General features: G+C 37.4%; 2 protein-coding genes across 7 annotated transcripts; one reads left to right on the top strand and one right to left on the bottom strand.

Moving 5' to 3' along the window:
• Positions 1–1,702: 1,702 nt before the first annotated feature.
• On the bottom strand, positions 1,703–7,213 carry TwdlX (TweedleX). Of its 4 annotated transcripts, none has more exons than XM_086967740.1 (4): positions 6,687–7,213; positions 5,142–5,528; positions 4,178–4,445; positions 1,703–3,914 (listed from the first exon to the last, which is right to left on the bottom strand). In XM_086967740.1, exons 2-4 carry the CDS (start codon positions 5,246–5,248, stop codon positions 3,822–3,824), a joined length of 468 nt encoding a protein of 155 aa, XP_086823866.1. In that variant the 5' UTR covers positions 5,249–5,528; positions 6,687–7,213; the 3' UTR covers positions 1,703–3,821. The 4 variants fall into 4 exon arrangements, with proteins under 4 accessions (XP_086823866.1, XP_022686602.1, XP_086823864.1 ...); XM_022830867.2 differs by lacking the exon at positions 6,687–7,213 and adding an exon at positions 5,716–6,643; XM_086967738.1 differs by lacking the exon at positions 6,687–7,213 and adding an exon at positions 6,349–6,643.
• Positions 7,214–9,528: 2,315 nt separating this feature from the next.
• On the top strand, positions 9,529–21,179 carry kri (uracil phosphoribosyltransferase krishah). Of its 3 annotated transcripts, XM_022830866.2 has the most exons (8): positions 9,529–9,640; positions 10,483–11,100; positions 12,906–12,948; positions 13,557–13,626; positions 14,118–14,275; positions 14,658–14,823; positions 15,462–15,557; positions 19,448–21,179. In XM_022830866.2, exons 2-8 carry the CDS (start codon positions 10,925–10,927, stop codon positions 19,450–19,452), a joined length of 714 nt encoding a protein of 237 aa, XP_022686601.1. In that variant the 5' UTR covers positions 9,529–9,640; positions 10,483–10,924; the 3' UTR covers positions 19,453–21,179. The 3 variants fall into 3 exon arrangements, with proteins under 3 accessions (XP_022686601.1, XP_022686600.1, XP_086823863.1); XM_022830865.2 differs by lacking the exon at positions 19,448–21,179 and having other exon boundaries at positions 15,462–19,426; XM_086967737.1 differs by lacking the exon at positions 19,448–21,179 and having other exon boundaries at positions 9,549–9,640; positions 10,420–11,100; positions 15,462–19,426.
• Positions 21,180–21,954: the final 775 nt, after the last annotated feature.

Here is a 21,954-nt window from a genome sequence, read left to right as displayed (position 1 = left end):
TTTAGCGCCAAAATTTGTTTCCTGTTCTCTTTTGTTGCCGGTAGAGGGCGCATAGGCGCATGCGTGAACGATACATATGAACGATACAAATGGTTTCTTTCTCAAACACCACCATTTTGTAGTGAATTCTTTAGTATTCAATTATGTAGATTTATTTTCATGTAAATATTTATTACGCAAATGTTTTCTCTGCTCTGTTTTCTGTTCTAGTTTCTGTTTAGGAAGTGAGTGCGCACAGTATATGAATTGATCATCGCAAAAAGAGATCCGAAGAGTCAATGTGTCATATAATGAAGATACAATGAGTGAGCTGTAAGCAAATTGCTCACTATACTATATGAAAAGTTCAAGGCGGGACCGAAAAATCTCTTAGAAGGTCGATATATGTATGAGGCTATTACTTATGTAAGTGATAGCACAAAATCTCAATACTCGGGGACAGTGCCAAACAAAAACTCGAACTATTGACGTCTCTGTGATAGTGCAATGGAAACATGGTTAGTTATATCAGCAGCATAAAGCGCAGACTAGTGGAGTACTGATTGGACTTAAATGAATATATCGCAAACCTTGTACTTACTTAAAGCATGGTTAGCTATAGAATAAAAATTATTATTTATGTATTATGTATCCGACTTATATTATCGCAGATGTAGACAATCTTTTAATGTTGAACAATATTTTGTTTATGATATTGAAAACTTTGTCTCATCTAAAGTTATGCTGTAATTTGTGGCAATCATTGAGGGTCTCGCCGGATCCAAATAGCCACCTATTTCTGGTATCAATAGATTGCGACTCTTGCTAAACTAAACATTGCTAAACAATTGCTAAAACGAACAACAACAACTAAACTTGCTACTCAAAATAAAGCAACTTGTTTTTTTATTCTATCCTTTATGCGGGATTCAGTTTTCATTTGTTGCACAAGTGTAAAATGTTTAAATAAAATGTCACAAATCGAAGTTTTCCAATAAAATTTATGCACCAATAGTGATGCATAATAATCACTTCAGCTCTTCCCTAGAATCAGACTATATAAACATATAAGGAACTATTGACAAATAGTCTGAACTAGATGCTGAGACTTTGCGTCGGTTCAAAAATTAACTTTAATGCTCTGTTTCCATATATATATATATATTTAATAGGGTAAGATACTTACGTTAATTTAAATAATGCGCGAAAGAAGAAATAAGCCATCCTTCTTCATCTTGTACCATCAATAGTACCTATGTGAATATGTAGAATATTAATGGATTATAAACACGACATAAATCTAGGTATTGGGTTATGCGCTGAGACATCTTAAAGGATCATAGTAGATTATAGTAGTCATATTCAAACACACACATAAATATGAAAACAATGCCAGAGAATTCTAATATAATATCGTCCTAAAATCATTTCTTTAACTTTGGATAGATGTTCGTCCAAATGTTTACCTTGCATATTCTAGCACACACTAAACTTACGAATTTATTTTAGCTAGTAATCGATGCATGTAACCGATGACTACGGTTCTCTCTATCTATATGAAAAGTTTACCATACTTTATAAGTTGTTCTCAGTTTCTCTCAATTCACATAGTAATGATTTATTATAACACATAGGTCATAATACAAAACGTTATATAAAATAAACTTACCTTTAAGAGTAATCTATTAGCTCACAATATCATTATATATAAAAGACGCGTTGCTAAGTATTAAAATTATTAATTTATTATTTCTTATACTTATTTTGGGTTCATTTAACAAGAATATTTTACCCGAATGAACTGGAAAACATAAATTGTATTACCACCCTCGTCATTCTGGAAACTGTTGGCTACAGCATCCTTTCATAAGCGCACGCTTCTTCATCACCTATTGTTTGTTATCGTAAGGTCTCCGTTCGTTTTATTCTATTATTCGCCCGTCTGCAACGCGGATTTTAAGTTTTTCCCCCTAATACATATTCTTTCAATGAAAATTCAACCTCGGCTGTTTCAGACTGTTTCAGAACTAACTGCACTCTGCCATACACAAGCTCAAGTTCAGGGCGCATTTTAACTAATAAAGGATGAGTAATCAATTTTAGTTTTCTTTTCGTTGTTAGAATATATCTATTACAGATGATTAGCTGCATTTTTCCTGATGCTATAGATATCGCGCTTTGTTTTTCCTTAATATATAACTCATAGTGAATTATAATAATAAACGTAAAGGTTTGACCTTAAATGAATATTCTGTTTCCGTTAGACCGATCCAGACCGAGACCATATTTCCTCCATTTCGATATACATGTAGTAAGGCTAATATTATATTATTATTATTCACTATGAGTTATCGGAATGTGCTTTTGACCTTATACTATGGCAATGACATGTTGGAAAAGTGTTGTAATATGGCAGTCAGTAAAAGACTGCCAAAAGGCTTGTCTAAGCCTACTGAAGAACCGATGATTACAAAAGATGAATCATGTGGCAGGTATAGCGTATTCACTTAACGATAGCGAACAAAATAACCAATAAACGTTTGTTAACCGTTAGGTCTGATGAAAAATTTATTGATTTATTGGTTTAAATGGAAGCAAATATAAGTCTGTACTTACTCAAAAATTATCATAGATACATTCGCGGCATTTTTTTGAATCAGTAAATTGATATAACGTAACAACGGACATACGTCGTTTTCTATGTTATCGAACTTTCATCGCGTTAAAAATGCATTTGATTTACTCAGAATTTTTGTATGGTTTCAATCTCTTTTATTTCGACCGTATATATTACGGTATTTCGAGATGCGGCCGTTCCTATGATCCGGAAAGATTATTTCTCTGGAGGCTTAACCAGATCTCGACCCAGACTATAAGCGCGACAACAATGGAAAGAAGTTTTCAAGCTGTTTTTCCCTAAAAAACTAAATTAGCTTGAAACTCTTTTTACATTCTACCACCACGTTTGCTCAGAATTAATCACAGAATGTCGCCGGCGCACTAGTTAGGCTATTGTATGTGTTTGTTCTTCCTAAGTTCTACAGTTTGATAATTATTCGTACGTGGGCATTTATTTTTATTGAGTTGATATTCCTAACATTTCTATAGCGATTGAGGTAACTCTATAGACTGTCAAACGTATTTCTTCTTTATTAGAAAGAAATAATGCTATTAATAGAATTTCCATTTCATTCTATTTCTACAGTGTGCGTGCCGGCTTGGAACATTTCTTTGGTTTTTACTGCTTTGGCGTCTAAATTGCTTTTACTTGTTCTGACTTATTAATCAATCACTGGCCAATTAGAATCACATGCACATTGAGATCTCAACTATCTCCTAATTTCGTTAGTATTAGAACTTAGTCTGAATGGATCAGTATTTAGATTAGGCTTTGCTTTGTTTGATGGAAGGTAAAACAGTCACGTATTGAAACAAAGAACTTTTTGGGCCACGTGGGATTTTTACGTGTATACTCTGCCGCAATGGCTGGTAGCCATTTGACCGTTGCGATGTGTAGATGCTTGTGGTCCGTGGTCAACTTAAAAGCTCTTAGAAAGTGATTGTTTGAAAAAAGCCTTTTCTGCATTAGATATCTAAAGATATTACTTGGATGCCTTTACATTTAAACGACCGCTCGCCAGTCAAGAGTGCTAAGATTACATCACCTGTTTAGTCAGTTGATGCAATCATCAGTGTAATGACGATCATTGTGCTGATACTATGCTCTTCTATTTAATTCGCTATAGCTACACACTTTTCATCATTCGAGTTTTCAACGTAGTACATCGGTGCCATTTTCAACAACACTCTATTAACTCTGATTCTGCTGCTACATCTGGTGGTCACTGCAGAAGTTCTTCGTCCGTCTCCTGTTCGACGAACTTTCGCCCAGACTTGGGGGCCACAGTCGTTTTATTCACCATTTCAGTCTCCACCTATGAAAAAAAATCCGTGACATCTATGCGGGAATTATAACAATGATATGCAAGAGAGACAATTCAGAATTTAAGGGATGAATAAAGAAGGCACTCGACTCGCAATGATCCTGCCGCATTCATAGCTTTATACTTTCCATAGTTTTCTGGCTTTAGTACAGGCTTTTATTCCTTGCTTGGTATTCGTTGAAATCTATTCTATTAATTTTTTGCATTGGCTGATTTTCTACATAACTGCTGCATACATAGCTGTCGACGTGTACCTGAATGGTGGCGGGCTGGTCATTGGAGGTCTCTGATTCGTCATCATCGGACGAAGAGGCTCTGACGAGGCAGTCCGTCTCAGACTGAGGGCCCGGCTGAAAACCAACGAGACTACTCCCTATGGTTCCATTTGTTATTCCGTCGTCTACACTGGTTCCGCCGCCTGAAGGAGCACTGCTACCTGATCCTTGCAACTGGCCACCTGTTAACGTAGAGCCGCATGTTCCTTGAGCCGTTGGAACCCGGGAGTACTTCCAGCCGTGACGTCTGTAGGAAAAAGCGGATATTTAGAAAAAGTGACTAGTGCTTCAATAGTCATAACCATTAAGATAGAAACATTGCCGGCAAAAACCCTCCTCTCCCTTTCTAGAATAATCACTCAGAAAGATCGATCTTGGCTAACCACTTCAGATGCTCTTAATAGATAGTTACTTAAAAAGATAGTTATTAGATTAATAGTTACCATTACTATTATCACTATTATTACACATCTTGCCTGTGATATAGGCAAAATATTTATCAGATCACCAAAAGGAGAAAGGAGGTGCAGGGAAGTTAAGCTATATGCAAATAATATTGCAAGCTATCTACTGGTATTGCGAACGACGCTACCCAACCAACATTTGTACCAAAAGGACTCTCACATTAGCTCACAATGAAAAGTGCTTATATGTAATTGACCTGTTATGAAAATGTGATTAGAGGCAACCTGTGAAAAGACAAAATTTTAACTACGTGATGGATTTCGGAAATCCTTACAATACTTATTGCTGTTATCGTTGTTATGTGTTGACGTAACCTATGTGATGTACCCTTATTGGTGTCCGACAAGTTAGCTAGCTAGAGGGCCGGCTATTTTTTTTTTCGATAATCGCATTTTACTCTTCTGACTTGTATACTATGCTCCTCTATGACATTCGTAGCTTTGCCTTAGCTTCAGATGAGTTCAGTTCTGTTCAGTACCTAGCCCGTTTGACGCGCTGAATCTTCTTGCAGAGATAAACGGCTACAGCTAGCACCACTCCGATTGTAGTGAACACCAGTGCGACCATCGTCGAGACTTCCGCCATGGCGAGAGGCTTCACTGTTTCTCTACTCAAGGCTCGGCTGTAGGCCAATTCTGCAGTTGGCTTCTATTATGAACTGCTCCACCTAGATCCTTCTCATCCTTCCGTCACGGATATTTTGAATAAAATATCCATGCATTGAGGAAAAAAGATGTGGCAATAGAAGTGTTGTCATGGCCGGTGATCTTTTGGGCCTTTAGGACTTTGCCGCGAAGGCATGGAACCCAGTTACATGATGGCACTCCGGGTCGTAACTTTAATTCTTGCTTATCCAATATAAAATCTAAAACAGAGAATTCACATTTAGTTGATATGATTAAGCAGTCCATTTCGTCTTCCATATAATTAACTGCTTTCTAGGATTGCTAACAATGTACTAATAATGGTTGAATTCGTAATCTCTCTGGATATTCACTGATTAAAGTACGACTTTGCTATTGGATTCAAATAATACATATTACACTTATTACCGATTTTCTAGTTTTCGGGATCATCATCACAGCCGAAGGCAATCAACTGATCAACAGAAAATAACTGAGGCACCCATACACACACAATGGAACGTTGTTTGCTGCTGCGTTCTGCGGAAAACTCATTCTGTAGGCAGATATGTTACCACTAGCTACGGTCCCGGATTCTCCCTTTTTCGGTGTTCCTAATGCTTACGCTATTATACTAGGCATTACGCAATTGGAAGCTACTATAATTTAAAAATGCTTCATATCGTCTTTGAGCTTTATATGAGGTCAGGAAACGCATCCGACATCCTAACGTTTTCCTACCAACTCACTTTCTGTGAAAAACGTATGTTGTTGTTCATCTGATCGGATAGCACAATCTAGATTCATTTCTATGATTTTCTATTCCGTCAAATTCATAGTAAAAAAAACAAACATCTTTAGTGATAAATTCGTAGTTTGTGAAAAGAACAGATCTCTTTATGATTTCGATGTCTTACAAAACAAAAAAATCCCCGGGGTAACTCAGGTTGAGAAATACATTATTCGTTTATTATATATTAGATGCCTAGACGACACTCGGAAGTGCGTCGCCATGCAACTCGACGTCCACCTGATTGCCAATTGGTTCTCTAGCACGCCTACATTTCTTTGAAGGAAGAAACCAACGAACGACTCGCATTCGTGGTAACGTGGAGTTCTTAGGTGCGTGGAAAAGGGACAAATGTCGAAATCATTTCACGCAGGAAGTTAAGTGTTGACGCTCAGTCACTCACTCTTCTGTTGTTTTCGCCGGGTTATTGCACGGTACGTTACGATTCTGCGACGATGTTATTTCTCTCTTAAATTGTTTAACCCAGAAGAAGCAGCAGCAGCAAACCGGGAGAGCGGAAACCAACCAATGACGTTATTGTAGGAAAGAGTAAACTGATTCTCCTGTAGGCATTAACAAGACAGACAGACGGACAGACAACCGAACATACCCCATCTGTGAGGATCACCGCACCAGATTAGGGACTGGATGACGAATCTTAATGGCCGACGCAAGAAAGGAGTTGCACAGGCAGACAAACAGGTTACATTCACCGATAGACGACCGCGACGGCAAACGGTGGTAGCTTAAAGCGAGGGTATTTTTCCTTCTCTCCTCACCCCACCAAATAATTACCCTCCTCCTCGTCATCGTCGTCCTCGTCCTCCAACCCCCCGGAGGTGCGAAAGCGAAGTACTCGTGAACCGTCGTGATCAGGCACAGAAGCGCGGTCTTTTTTCGACATGAGAACATCCACTACCACCTTTTCAACGCTGAAGTTACCCTCTGCATTCACCTGACTAATGATGTACCTTAGCTGTCGAAGAAATTAAATCTGCATTTCTACCAATGTGAGACAGTATTAAGTTATCGAGATAGAATCTAAAAGCCTTATAAGCTTTTTAGGCCAGATATGATTTAATTAATATATTTCTATTAATTCCATTGAGGAAAGGAAAAAGCATTTCAAATTTTGAAAAAAAAAATGCGGTTCTTATTCACACTAGTTGTATAGGAAAAGGGATATAAAATATACTGTAGTAAGTGTGTTGTTTCTTAGATCCACTAGTTGTAAACCAGCGTATAGGCTCAGCCGTCAATACTACACACCGAATCTTTTCATAAGAATATAGAAATCTCGTTTGTTTTGTGGATAGATAGACCAACAAAAAGACAAGCTATTTTCTCGCCAGTCGATAAATAATGTACCTGAACAACAGCTGGGGTGGTATAAAACAAATAGGAGAACCGAAAGGAAAGGATCGCGAGGGTGACAACGGTGAATGTGTTGAGTTTTGAGAGGTTTCTTTTTAGACGACCCTTTGGAGTATTTGTCTGTTTGCGCCTCTTAGGCCTCGTTAGACATCGTTGATACAGGAGCATTGGTGCCATCACGTTCTATTCGACTGGCTATTTTGAGTGTGTGGAATGAAATTGTCAAATTACTCCTGCATAGTTAACAATGAACGTTAGATTTTATCCATAAATTAATAAAGTAGTAAACTGGGTAGCAGTTTAGCAACTGAAACAAACACACGTTGCTTGCACCGTATTTAAGAAGTATTCGTCCACTTGCAGAAATATTGATTGTAATTTGCAACGCGAGAGTCTCGTTGTTGCGGGGCAAAGCGCCTTTGGTAAGATGGGCAACTCGGTCCTTGCTACCAAGAAATGGGTTTTGAGTTTGCGCCACATACTAATGACACTGCAAAATTGCGTGCGCGTACCTTTATCAAAAGACCGTTCTTTAGGCACGATAAAACGATCCCATTTGCTATGATATGGGTGCTAGCCGTTATCGGGAAGGTGGCTAACTGGTTCAAAATTAGCCCTTAGTACTCAAAGAGAATCTTGATCAGATATCGAAACGAAGAACCACTTCGAGCTTTGACGTGCAAGATGAACAGCTTGCAGCCGAGGAAATCAGCAGAAATTGAGCTAAGCTGAGTACTCTATGGATTGCTGCGTCGTTGGTAAGAAACGCCATAAGCGCGATAGCTCGGTATTCAAGTTCACTGTTCTCGGTAAATGTCAGAAATCGAAAGTAGAGTTTACGATTACACACCAGAACAAGTTCTTTCGACTTGACTGCAGGGGCATGTTTTTGTGCAGAGTTGCGAACTTCAACTTTATGCGACTCATTATCTTTGAATAAAGAAAAAGATTTGGAAAATGAATAAAGTTCCGTGCCCTGCTCGCACACGAGACATTTCCGCTGTTTCTTGCTAGCTATCCAGCGCTCTTCAGGATGGTCACTGTTCAACTTCTCGTAACAATCGTTGTCTACACTTGAAGTGGTCGACTTCTAGCTAGTTTGTCGATTTAATGATTGTCCTAAATTACCGAATTACATTCCTAAAAATGATCGTCGTATATTCAGCGAAATTATTCAACTTTATCACATAATTAAATCATTAATGTCCGGAAATTTTTTTTATGGCTATTTGAGTTGCGTATTACAAAAATCGAATGATCTTTCTGATATTTCTGTAGAACCATTGTATCATACTAAGTAAATTTCCTAATGGACTTTTTGGCGGTTGGACAAATGCTTGTTTTGTTTTTTTTTTATTACGCCGTTTCCCCTAAGCAAGTATTCTTTTTGGCTCAATCATTTTACACAATCGTAACGTTAAATTGTTGTTAATTCGAGAAGCTCAGTTTTAGTTTTGATCCTCTACATTTTAACGCATTCAGCTAAAGTAACAAGGTAACTAAATACTTTTGAGAGTCGCTATACTTCTGTGGCATAATGTAAGTAGTTTAAGTTTGGCAGATCATATTTATATGTGGTTCACTGCGTCTGAGTTACTTCTATATGGTAAATATATTTTGCTATGCTCATGTTGCAAATAGCTGGGTCTGTATTGATAAGATCCATCTTCTATCGGTATAAGAATCGCGTTTGCTATTCTTACGTTGTTCGTTAGTGCACTGCGCAAATGCCTAATACGTATGAGTGTAAAAAAGGTTCTAGAATCCTAGGTACAGTTAGGTGGCCGCCTCTCAAATGTAAACTTACTACCAAAGTACTTGAAGATTTTATATCCACGAAGCTTTTTATTATCGCTGCAGCTGGCACTACTATGATTGCGATTTATTTAAATTTAATAAAAATATTTAGATAAATATACCCGTCTAACGTGCACTGCTTCTACCGTGTAAAGATTCCCGACTCCCCAACTCAGGGTTAAACATATCGGTAATTTTAGAAATTGTTAATGGATGAACTTTAGAAAAATATGCGGGGTATCTAAAACGGTGATTCTCGGCCTATAGCGGCGCAGCGCCCGGTCGGAAATTCTAATAGACCTCTTGAGTAGAGAAAACGAACTGTGATTTTGATGTCTGCAAAAAAACAAAACTACACTCTCATGAAATGGCCTTTAGTCTCTGCTGCGTAAGGTAAACGTGAAATGTTTATAACATGCACATGATTTTTTTTCCCAAACTGGTATGTCATCTAAAAGAATATAATAAAGTAGAGCTTTTTAGGTAAGTGTCTACTAAAAATAAACTCTAACGATTGTGTTTATTGTAGGGTCTCGTTGCTTTTGCAGTTACTAAATTAGGTGTTTCGCCTCAATGTGCGCCAAAACTCACATTCGTGCGTACAATCTTGCCGTTTAACATTCGGATATATATTAATGGAGCGGTACTATTAGATTAATATAATTACCCTTTTTCAATACTATATGTTAGCATTTCTTATAACAAAAGTGAAATAAAGCCACTATAGTTAGCATTTGTTGTTGATTATCAGGTTATCCACAAAAATGTATGTCGTATGAGTTTATGTAATATTATACATGTATATTAAAATGTTTTCGAGTTCTACTCCCAGTACGAACCCCTGGCGGACGCTTCCAGCAGTGTAAAGGATATACGCGCGTGCTAATGAATCTGCACCTATGTGTATTGAACCCAGATTACCTCATCACCAAGTGCCCCAATGTCCCTATATGCATATATAGTATATATAGACGATGATGTATGTAGCCTCGAAATTCGTTTCTATTGTGCAACGATTTATCCTGCTGCGCCCTCTGGTAGAGCTCTAGCAAAATATAAAAGATATTTCCTGCAAACACCTACCACCCATGGCCCTTGCTAATGGTAGGTTCGTTTACCTTGGAAATTTCTCCGTGCCCTGGGTCTGTATTTAGTACCGCACTGATTTTTAGGTTGTAGCCTACCCCCTCGTCTGACTGTCTATCTGTTCGACTGTCTCGCGGCTTTATTCGTAGAGTGAGCGCAGGCAACAGGCAGTAGGCACTGGTGGTGGGTGACAGCCATTCGTCCACAAACAGCGGAGCAGAGAGTGCGGGAGAAAGGGAATGGGCCGACAATACTCAGCAGCAGCAGCAGCAGCAGCAGTACTTGTTTGGATAGTGCTGGTAGATCAGTGGGCCACGATGATGTCACGGTGTTAGCTGTAGTAGTTAACCGCCGTTCCAACAGCTCGGGCTGGTTAAGTTGCACAACGCGAACCAAAGAACGATTCTTGTTCTAAATAGCCAAAGTAAAATTCGCACCAGTCACAGAAAACCTTCACGCTTTTTTTGAATCGAATCAAGAAGAACTATACAAAAGTAGACAACATAAAAGATTGGATATGTTAACGTTGGTCGGTATCATTGGAGAAGACCGCTTACTCTGTGTTATCGTAGAAACGTAATTGACACGTGTATGCAACGTACAGTGAAGATGCCAGCTGTCGAAGCCAAACCGGACGTCGTACCTCAAGAAGCCGTATCTGCGCCACATGATGACGAGGGCAAAGAAGATGTCCTGATGTCTAGAAATGTCAAACTTATTCCCATCACTAATCAAACGCGGGAGCTGCAAACCATTATCCGAGAAAAGTAAGGCTTCATAACCCATAGGTAATGGTTCAAAGCTGATTCTTGATGTAATGTCATTATATCGGACCGTATTGATTAAATCTCGAATGAACATAGACTTCTAGTAGTTCCTAAATCACCTATAAACTAGGTTGTTAAGAAAAAGCAAAATGAGTCACATTAAAAGTTTTTTAGAGCAGAAAGGTACATTATATCTGTGTGCTCTGTGATACACTGCGACTTAATCATTATTTTTGTTGCGTTTGTATATTTCCCCGTCAGTTATGTTTCCTGGAGCCCTATTCTTTTAGTAGTGCCTTAGTAAGCCATTGCTGTAAGATCTGTTTTTTTTTTTGCACGTTATTGTTGTGGCGCGCTGATCAGCTATCACCGTCAGCTGTTATTATAGGTGGATGATGATAGCCTTTACTGCTGATGATCAGGATGACTATACAACACGCATTTAAGCAACAATGGCTGAACTGAATGCTTTCCAAAGCAGATGATAGAATAAAATTGCAAAGCGATTATGAACCCAATTTGACTGACCGACTGTGAACATAACGTTTGCGTTATGAGTTAACGGGCCAATTTGAATGTACTTTGTTGTGTTGCTTTAGAAATATTCCATATACCTGTTAAAACAGGTTATATAGGCATGTTGAGTTTCTAAAAACCATCAATTCCCCTGTTTTGTACTTTAGGCATTGCTGATTTCTACTGTAAAGTGATTGATGGCGTTTAGGGGCGGCGTGTGCGAAATATACACTGCGCCACAGAGAATATTATTAATCTTAAGTGGCGAAAGATTGTTAATTTCTCAAAGTATAGTGATACCTGTATCATATATATATATATATATATATATAAGTCAACGTAGTTTACTTTGTTACCCGTCGGTTAATACTGAAAATGGGTAAGAGTTTTTCATAAATCGACATAGATATTATCGCCGAGTCAAAGTTTGTGGTACTCAATTTTATAGAAAAAGGAATCTGTATTTTGTCGCTTCTTCATAATCGGTTCCTTATACGATTTCACCGCCTCATAAAACTTTGTTACCTAAATAAGTGAAAAAGTTGTACAAAATTAGATTTGTGCACTGCTGATCTCTGTACCAATAGGGAACGCATGGCACAAGGTAGAAAATTGTGAAAAGCATATTGCTAAATATGTTGCGATTTTTAACTAATTTGTGAGAGGCCCATGTTGGTAACAGTTTGTAGGCGCCACATTTAGTTCCGGCAAAGCTGACTTAGTGCCCAAATGCTGTGTTTGCCATAACGGTCCGTTCGCAACTACTCTTTAAGTGGTCTAAAAAGCAGTACCGTTTTACTTCTAATAAGCGTGAAAAGGCGTGGCAAAAGTGTTACTGCGAATAATTTATAAAGATCGTTTATTGGTTCTAGTGATATTTGTACGTTAATTTGTTCGTACGATTCATACTTGCCGTAGTGCTCAATGACCCGAAGTTGGAAGGCAACAAAACTGTTGCGTAGTCTAATTATACGGTTAGAAACAACCAGTAAACTGATTCGCATCTTAATAAATAAACAAGTATCAGGGAAAAACCTGTTACAGACATGTTAATATAGAAAAAGTAAACTTTTAGCTCCTGATGTTAATATAGAAAAAGTAAACTTTTAGCTCCTGCAAAAACGTCCAGTTGTATGATGCATGTTCGGTATATGTGAGTTATTTCGAAGTCCTTCAACACATCGTTTATTTTTTGTGTAACCGGAGCACTCGAATAACATTGACAAAAACAAAAAAAAATAGACTTTGAACTACTTCGTTTGACAGGTGTGTATTGTTTATAATTTCAGAAATACTTCTCGCGGAGATTTTGTCTTCTACGCAGATAGGCTGGTAGGTAAAAAGTTAAGTCTGCTCTGACGTTTGTAATTTAGTAATTGAATATTCGCTGATTACTACTCTATAGCTTGTGCAGTTTGAACTTTACTTATTCGGCGAAATTAACGTAAATAAATGTAATTAAGATCATGAAAATTTCAAGTTGCGCGGTGCACGACGATAGAGAGCATTCAGTGCGGACCATTCAAAGAAGAAACAATTTTGTGTACATGGACTAAGACTGAAACACAAAATGAAATATATCATGATTCATTATGCCGCTATAAATAGGTCTGTGATCGTGAAGTTGGCCTTCATCTACCAAGGTCGAAACAGGGAGTCGCTCCGTGCTTCTGGACTTCTTGAGTGTGACTGTTCGTCGCGTTCATGAGCACCTTCATTATTATTTAATCGTAAATAAAATTCCGACAATTAGTAATATGCGCAATTCTAGTTCAGTCAGTTACCAGAACCGGCCATTTATTGAAATACCATTGAAATAATTTATACTATAAGAGCTGTTATCATATGGGTATGAATATGTCATAAATTACAAAGAATAATGTCCAGATAATTGTCAGCATGTGGGTATGTATAGAATTATTACAGTGTCATACTTACAGATACGGATGGTTGTGGAAGAGGGATTAAATCATTTTCCGTACACTCCACAAACGGTTATTACCCCTATTGGTGAGTTCCTCAAACTGGTGGAAGCTTCTCTATATTTGTTTCTTTGAAGTACAATATACTTGAAAATAAATGTAGTTCTATATGCATGGGTATACAGGTTTGAAAATGGAAGTAGGCACCTAACTGAATTTTGGTGACTGTCATAGTAAGTGTGACGCTGGCTACATGGTTTATCGAATTTTCTTCTTTAGGCTTAAGGACATGAACTTCGAGCCGACAAATCATAAACTTACTGGCACAAGATCGCAATGTATATTACCATATGGATTTCTGGGACTTTCCAACCGTGAAGAAGGTTTACATAATTCTAGCTTTACGTTAAAGCGCTACTTGATCATTTAGTTTGCAACCAAATAGCTTATGAAGTAGTGTGTTTCAGAAAGTCCTTAAAACGCTTTGGGTCATGCGCGTGGCCTAGCCAAAGTCATATGTGCGATACTTTTGCCTATTTGATAGGTTGAACTATATAATTGCTCGCTTGTCATTGTCAGGGGCACCCTACGAGGGTTTGCGCTTCGTCAAGGGAGGATGCGGAGTATCCATTGTCCGATCGGGTGAAGCGATGGAGAAGGGGCTGAGAGATTGTTGTCGAAGTATCCGGATTGGAAAGATTCTTATACAGAGTAACGAAGATACACACGAAGCTAAGGTTAGTCAGACCTAGCGCACTTGTTTAATTCAACGAGTGCTTCGATATCAAGGTTCTCGTTGTAATCTGCGTACGCCCAACATCCTCCGTGCCATTTGGAGTGTAAGCCAAGATAAGAAATCTTTCATTCAATCCGACAGACATGTTTTCAGAAAAGACGATTACGTGTCTGATTCTTTTATTTCGACAGGAAGCTTCGGTGCAAGTTTTAATAGTTTATATCAATTACGGAGGACAAGGGCATGAATATTTAGCTTGATTGACAGACACATCTGTTACTTCCTAAGATTCGCCAGAAATAAATAAGCTAAGGTACTAAATTCGGCGGCTAGTCCTGTAGTGGTTAATGAAAGCGAGTTGTCACTCAACCTTGAATACGCAGGTGGTCTATGCTAAGTTCCCAGAGGATATAGCCAGGAGGCGAGTCCTTTTAATGTATCCCATAATGTCGACGGGGAATACAATTATTAAAGCGACCAAGGTACTTCTTGAGCATGGAGTACAGCCTGATAACATAATTTTGCTCAATCTCTTCTGTACGCCCAAAGGTAATCAATAACTATATAGGTATATCGTCATGTATTATGTAGCGTATCGGCAATTGACTTCACATTCGTTTTCACAATGCAGTACTATAATAGTTGACACCTAAATGTCTTTAATAGTTGAATTCTGTTATTCATTCGATTACCTTTTTCTTGGCTCTTATCCACGATGGTTTTGGCGATAATATAAGTGTTTAACTTTAGTGGTTCTTCTGTATACCAAACACATGGTCTATTTATTCTTCTTTAGGCTCGATCTAGAATCAGTGTGATAGTGTAAGCCCTGCGATATTACCAATAAGAAATTATCAGCATATTTTAATTTGAAATGAAAATGATGACGTGGCGTTTTTCACAAATCATGGATCAAAGAGAATACCAAATCGTTAATTTCGATCAATCAGTCTCTATTGTGAGAACCGTATTATAGGCTCATTGTGTGTATGTCATTTTTAAGTCGTCGACAAACCATCTAGTTGATATGAAGCAAAGTTTACTATAGTAATAAATCTTTTCCGACTCAACAGTTACTTGACCGTTCCGTTAATTGACTTATTCTTTGTTCAAGTTTAATTTGTTCACTTGTCATTAAATTTTTATGTGATCGAAGTGCGCTATCTTTTTTTCTTCCTTTTTTGCAGCCGTTCGTTGCGTCACGAAAGCTTTCCCACAGCTGACCATACTCACGACTGAGATTCATCCTGTGGCACCCAATCACTTCGGACAAAAATATTTCGGTACTGATTAACAAGATCCTCTTCTCAACCATCTTATGATGCCGCTGTAACCACCAATGATTCATATACATATATATACGTGCTGCGCTTTTACTTGTTGAGATATTTTCACATACACACACACACAAAGATGATGAATTGATCGTTCGTCATCATTATTGCCAAACTTATTGCTAGTGACAAATTTTTGGTAACTTGCACCAATCACATCCATTTCGTCGTCATGCTGGCAAATGATGCAGTTCGTTTTGCCTATTCTATTTAGATTTTTCAACATTATATACGAGTATTTTGATTTTCCATTAGTGCTTCGAGTATTTTTTATGCTGGAATAAAAAGCAAATTGAATTATCCAAATTCGTTTATTTCCGACATCCGAGTCTATTGTTAACGACAATAACAGGCGTTACAAACTGCACAGTCATCATGATTACTCACATACAAATCACGTCGATGCACGTTACTATTTAAAAATACACACACGCACATTCAAATACGAATACATACGCAATCAGATACATATAAAATATACAAAACAACTAAAAAGTATAAAGTGTCATCATAGCAAATGGGCAAAAAGCTCGAATTAATTAAACGGCTGTCTTTAAAATGAAGACAGTTCTGCTACCGGCCACTTTTCTATGCAACCCCATAATATATGACGCAGAATAAATCATTAGACGACTATGTTTCTTCGATAGATTCCGTCAACTAAATTCTCCCTATTTAAGCACTAATTCATGCAAGTAAGCTTATAGAGGTTGCGAAGCTTCTATGCAAGCGGGAATTCGACTATTTTCAGGAATCGTTGAGCTTTCAGAAGTGCGGCTCGTTGAGGTGCTAAACGAAACAAAGTACGCATAGCGATTAGGCGTCAAGTATGAAACGTGACAGACATTCATCTCATATTACCAATTTGACGTTATTTTATAACGGTTCGAGATAATTTCACGATACTTCTTATAGTTGAGCTTTTAACTTGTAGTCAGTCATAGAAAGTCAGATCTCCATCCTGAAACTACAGCGGCGGAGATAGTTCTCCGTATAAACATTGTATAAAGTATTGTTCTATAAAGCTTCTACTCCTAGAGACACCATGAACCGTTCTTCGTATTCTTCGTATTCTTCGTATGAAGAATTCCGAGAAGGAATTCCGAGTTCGGAAATGACTATAGTAAAAAACCACTGAGAAGATGATTAACGGTGTGAAGAGTTGAAAGCTGTGGCGAAAGCCAACCCATGTTGAGGTGCACAGGTGTTAGCACCCACGTTTGACGTATGCAAAAATTATCTACTTGTTCACTTGGGCCAAACAAAGGGAGGATTAAAGACAGACACATAAGCACATACTTCTCTTTGCTCGCACGTTGAAACAGCAGTCTGTTGCTATACCGAATTGTGGGAAGTGAATCCTTTACATTAATCGTCACATCAGTAAATGGATGCAGCTAAACCGGCAGGACATCATCCTAAAGCAAATGCACAGCTATAGAAATTTATGGTGTCTGTTTAATAGGCTAATGCAGGTGTTATTCACCTTAGCTTCATGGGTCCTGGTTCATCAATTATGGCTGAAGTGTATTGTCAACAGCTAGAGAAAATGATGGTAAAAAGAATTCCGTATTGAGCAAATAGAGGTAAACCATTGCTATTTCATGGGAATACTCACTGTGGAAAGAATATAAGAATTATAGTAGGGGGCCTTTCAGCACTCACCATACTCGCTAGTTTATTGCTCATGACTTTTTTTTCTCTAAAATAACGCCAATTTACTGTTAGAAAAACGACTTAAACCTAACGTGATGTTAGGATTGCCTTTCTAGACTTAAAACTTCCTCTCGTCAGACACCCGTGGAGTGGCCGAAAGTTATAGCATATTTCTATAAAACAAGTAAACTTGCAGAAAACTTCGCATTATGTCGAGTTTCAGAATAAACGACCTGATAATACAATACTAAAAAGGTATTCTAAGAAGTATCCGTTTATTGGTATTTTTAGTACTATTGGTGCTGCGGATTTACTCTCTGTTTTATATAATATTTTATCAGCCTCCCAACATGTAAAGAAAAGGATAATATTGTGACAAAGATATTGGTCGTAGAAAAACTACACAGCAGCGTCATATACTGGGTTCATGGAGGATTGATTGTTCTGGTCATTTCCTCTGTTGTTCTATAAAAGTCGAACTATTGAGCAGCATGAAGTGTATTCATATGACAGGCGAGCAGAGGTTGCCAGGCACCACAATTTCATTTGTTCTAGACGGCGCTGTTCTCGCTACGATTCCGTCCCTTATGCGTTTATGCCTCGAGCAAACAGGATGAGCAGACGGAAGAGTAAAAGTATAAGGAACCATATTTTACTGGAGAGATACCAAAAGATACTTTTGTGTTTGCTTATTGAAAAAAAATTACTATGTTACGGATTCGAGCTAGTTACGTTTGAAAATTAGTTTGTTCTGAGGGTGCGTCTTTGTGCAGTGTTGAACGCGAACAACAAACAGACATTTGAAAAATGTTTTTCAAGTATCTAATCACACAAGAAGATTTTATGTTTATCTGTGGATGTACATATTATATATATATATATAATGAAATGGACCTAAGACGTTGAAAATAAAATATATATATACAGAATACGGCACCTAAATTAACACTTTGGCGAACTATTTGGCCTAAAAGTCATGCGTTGATCCGCCATTATTAGTATTACAGGAAAGCCTGTTTTTTTTTGTAAAACCAAAATATAATTAGACCATACTTAAAAACTAATAATATATATATATATATATATATATATATATAAATTTAAACGAAAATTAATTATTACCCAATATTTTTGCGATGGACGAACACTCAAAAACCCTTTTGCCCGAAATCAAATAATATCGACACATGTTGCCGGTTTCCATGCGGCTTCTAAAAAATCAATGTAATACTTCGGAAAATGAACTGCGGATTGGAAGGGGCTCAAAAATGCATTCGAATGGTTTGAAAGGCAGTTTTTGATACATCCGAATTCTCGTAATCGTGACTAATGGTTATTTGGAAACGGAAAATATGATTTATCAGGTTAATTGCCCGGATAAGCTCCAGTGACTAGTCTGAAATTTTTTGCACACAACCTTTTTTGAGTTTTTGGCTATTTTGAGCCTTTGAGATTTCTGACTTGCTATCAGCGTAAAATTGAATTTCGCTAGAATTTTTCGATGTTTTTGTGGCGTATTTGAGGGACGCTTTAACTAATTTATACTAATCCATATTTCTTGATGCAGGATGACTATCAAAAAATTATATAGGAAGAGTATTTAATAATAACTATCTAGTGGTTTAAGTTCTAAATTAAAGCTATATTAACGATAGACGATTATATTAAACAAGCATGACTGTCAAGAATGTCACCCTTAGAATTTTCTTTCCTAAAATAAAACTGTTTTGATTTCATTACAGTTATATAAACAAAACAGGAAAAAGTCTCAATTTAGCTGCTGTGTTCTGTATTTATAAATCGATAACTACTATACATACAAATTGTAGTTAATTGCATTCTTAAGGTGACAGGTTCTTTTGCAAGACAATCGAATCATTGATTTATTGTAACACAAACGCAAAATTTAAATGAAGCTGTCACAGCGCGTTATTGTCTAGAGAAGCGTTGAACAAAGCAGAGATAAACAGTGACGTAATTAACGTGACTGCGGCACGTTTTAAAGTCGTATTCGATTGGGAGCTATTTTCTCATGGGACAACTGGCGGTCAACAACCGACAATGAGATTGGAGAATTTGAGCTGTTACAAAAGCAATGAAAAAATATGACAAGCGTATATAAATACAAAACAGACTGAAATAAATCGGTTATTGCTTTATTATATGCGTCATTTTCATTCCAGGTTGAGTGCAGAAGGACTCTTGCCGAAATTTTGGAAAGTCTGTCGAAGGCAGCCGCTGGTGGCATGAAGCGCAACAATCGAACGCCACACAAATTCAGAGAGGATATACTATTTTTTGTGTTTTCGTTTTTGATTTGAGTCAAATTTATTTGTGCGTAGCAAAGTCAGATTGTCTATAACAGTATTAGCAAAGCAATCTGTCAATTTCAATGAAATGCGTGTGGAAAAGCGAGCATTTTTGGAACGGAACGTTTTATAATTATAGATGTTGAAAGAGTAACAACCTCAACCCACTGGTCGACCTGTGTGTGTGTTGCAATCATCGTAATAGTCGTCGGAGGACAGTTGTGGCTGATCTTTTATAGTGTGAAGTATGGTGTGAGAGAAAATTTGTATGTTCGAAAACGTCTTATTGCTTAAAGTTGCGATTGTTTACGAATGCCTAAATTGGCGGTGTTATAAGCAGTGTAGACCCTTTTGGCTATTCCATTCAATCTGCCTTCCAGGTTTAGATACAATCTGGATAGCCTATATAAAAATAGGTCGCCTCCTTTATTAGTGACTCCGTTAGCAGGTGTTTACAAGGAAAATTTAATTTCATTTTCGAGTAGTCACTGAAACGGCACGGAGTAAACATTTGGTATATATATGTACGAAATAATAACTGCAATCTCTGTGGACAATACATCTGTATTGTATTGCATTTACAAGTTAAGGAAGCCAAATGAGCAGTTGGCACTTCTACTTGTGTATAAGGAACGATGTGTTTTCAGGAGAATGCACAAAATATTAAACACCTGCTTCCCTGACCATAAATAATGATCTAACATGTGGCCAGCAATTTAAAATATGATATTTCGATAATGTTGTGAAACTTTTTCGTTTTATTATGACACGTCCGCTCGATTCCAGGGTGTTGTCATAAGCGTCTAATTCTATCCTAGCGCTCGACTTTTTTCCTCAGTGATCATTTGAAACTGAATGGAATATGTCGTGGCAGCAAACATTCCGAAAAGAGTGTTTCTGCGGTGGCAAGTTATTGAAAACTGCAGATATTAAAACTTAAGTTGTGCTACGTATTGCATTGCTAGTTATTGTATGTATTGTGCTACAACAATTTTTGAGCGAAGTACAAAGAAAGAGTAAGTTGGATTTTGTTCTTGCCAGTGCACTCCGTTACTTATCAACCAGTTACAGTTTATTGTCAGTTACTTTTTAGTCTAAAATGACTGGAATAATTTCATCGTTCAAATGGAACTATGATTCAAGTTTTTGCAGACTAAATAGAGAGTGAAAAGTTATTTCATAATGGTTTTGTTTAACGGGATCTTCACAAAGCTAGAAATTTTAGGGATATTAAATGTTTACGTCTGCAAATAACTTTAGGGTAGAGATTTGTATACTTCAAAGTCAAGAGTTTGTTCAGTTTAAGGGTGACGATCAACAGCAACTAGGGGGATTACATTCCAGCTATATATTTGACATGGCGCGATGAACCGAGTGCTACATACATGGATGTACGCAGCGCATAGATGTGCGATGAGACAATCAGTCGATGGCCAAACCTATCAGAAGCAGTTTAGCTGCCTTCCTAATTGCCAGCTCACAATTTCTTGTATCTTAGATATATTTCTTATGTAACGTATCGTAAGCGAATAATAGCAGCGATAATTTATTAACTACTGTTTCATATAAAAAGGAAAATAAAACTTAAATTTGTAGATATAACATATTCTTTTTGTGGTACTTTAAAATGTCGATGATACAATATTTGCATTGAGGGCAAATACATTCGTTCGTCTCATACGAATCTTTACTTCCAAATAGTGATGTGCGTGCTCCTACTCAAAGAGTGATGGAAAGACTAAAACCGACTGATTCAATCCATGTGAGATATAGGACTAAGAACTCCCACACGTAAAACGAGTAAATTGTAAGACATTTATCTGAAAAAAATAATTCAAGTCAACAAATATAGGGGACTGACAAAAAATATTTAATAGAGTCAAACGAAAGTCTATAATCAGAGAGGAAATCGACTTTTAGTCAGAAAAAAAAGCAAATTTTGTCAACAAAACGATTTGCCTTTTTCTCAACTAAAAGCCTATTATATTTAGCCAATTTTAAAGGAGAGTTTCAAAATAAAAATCAGCTCTGTCCGCAGTAGCGTATGACGAGCTTGTCATGCTCAACTTGCCAAAGTAATAGATCAGCTGATTCTGCTATAGAAAAAATGTGTATAAGCACATCCTTTTTTTCATTGCACATGTTCTGACGAAGTTCAGGCTAGCGATCGTGTTTCAAGGAAGTGATAATCCTATTAATCTAATAAGCCAGATGAGCTTAGTTAAAGATTTAGCTTTTCTTTTAGCGATATATGATAACCGTATTGATAATTACAAATAAAATCAATTTTTATTGTGCATGCCTCCCTGAAATGTACTTCACGCGATTATTTGGAAAATGCTCTAAAGGTGGTCTTCTTCGACGTAAGCAGTTGCCGGGGT

This window comes from Varroa jacobsoni, unplaced genomic scaffold, assembly GCF_002532875.2.
Source record: "Varroa jacobsoni isolate VJ856 unplaced genomic scaffold, vjacob_1.0 scaffold_295, whole genome shotgun sequence".
NCBI lineage: Eukaryota > Metazoa > Arthropoda > Arachnida > Mesostigmata > Varroidae > Varroa > Varroa jacobsoni.
Note: the sequence above shows the minus strand (reverse complement) of the source record. Positions and strands in the feature narration are given on the sequence as shown.

Coding starts and splice junctions, on each gene's coding strand:
- kri (XM_022830865.2), top strand. CDS start 10,925: ATGCAACGTACAGTGAAGATGCCAGCTGTCGAAGCCAAACCGGACGTC. Junction 14,276..14,657: donor AAGATACACACGAAGCTAAG/GTTAGTCAGACC, acceptor TTGAATACGCAG/GTGGTCTATGCTAAGTTCCC. Junction 14,824..15,461: donor TCTCTTCTGTACGCCCAAAG/GTAATCAATAAC, acceptor CCTTTTTTGCAG/CCGTTCGTTGCGTCACGAAA.
- TwdlX (XM_086967740.1), bottom strand. CDS start 5,248: ATGGCGGAAGTCTCGACGATGGTCGCACTGGTGTTCACTACAATCGGA. Junction 4,446..5,141: donor CAGCGCGTCAAACGGGCTAG/GTACTGAACAGA, acceptor TTTTTCCTACAG/ACGTCACGGCTGGAAGTACT. Junction 3,915..4,177: donor ACCAGCCCGCCACCATTCAG/GTACACGTCGAC, acceptor TTTTTTTCATAG/GTGGAGACTGAAATGGTGAA.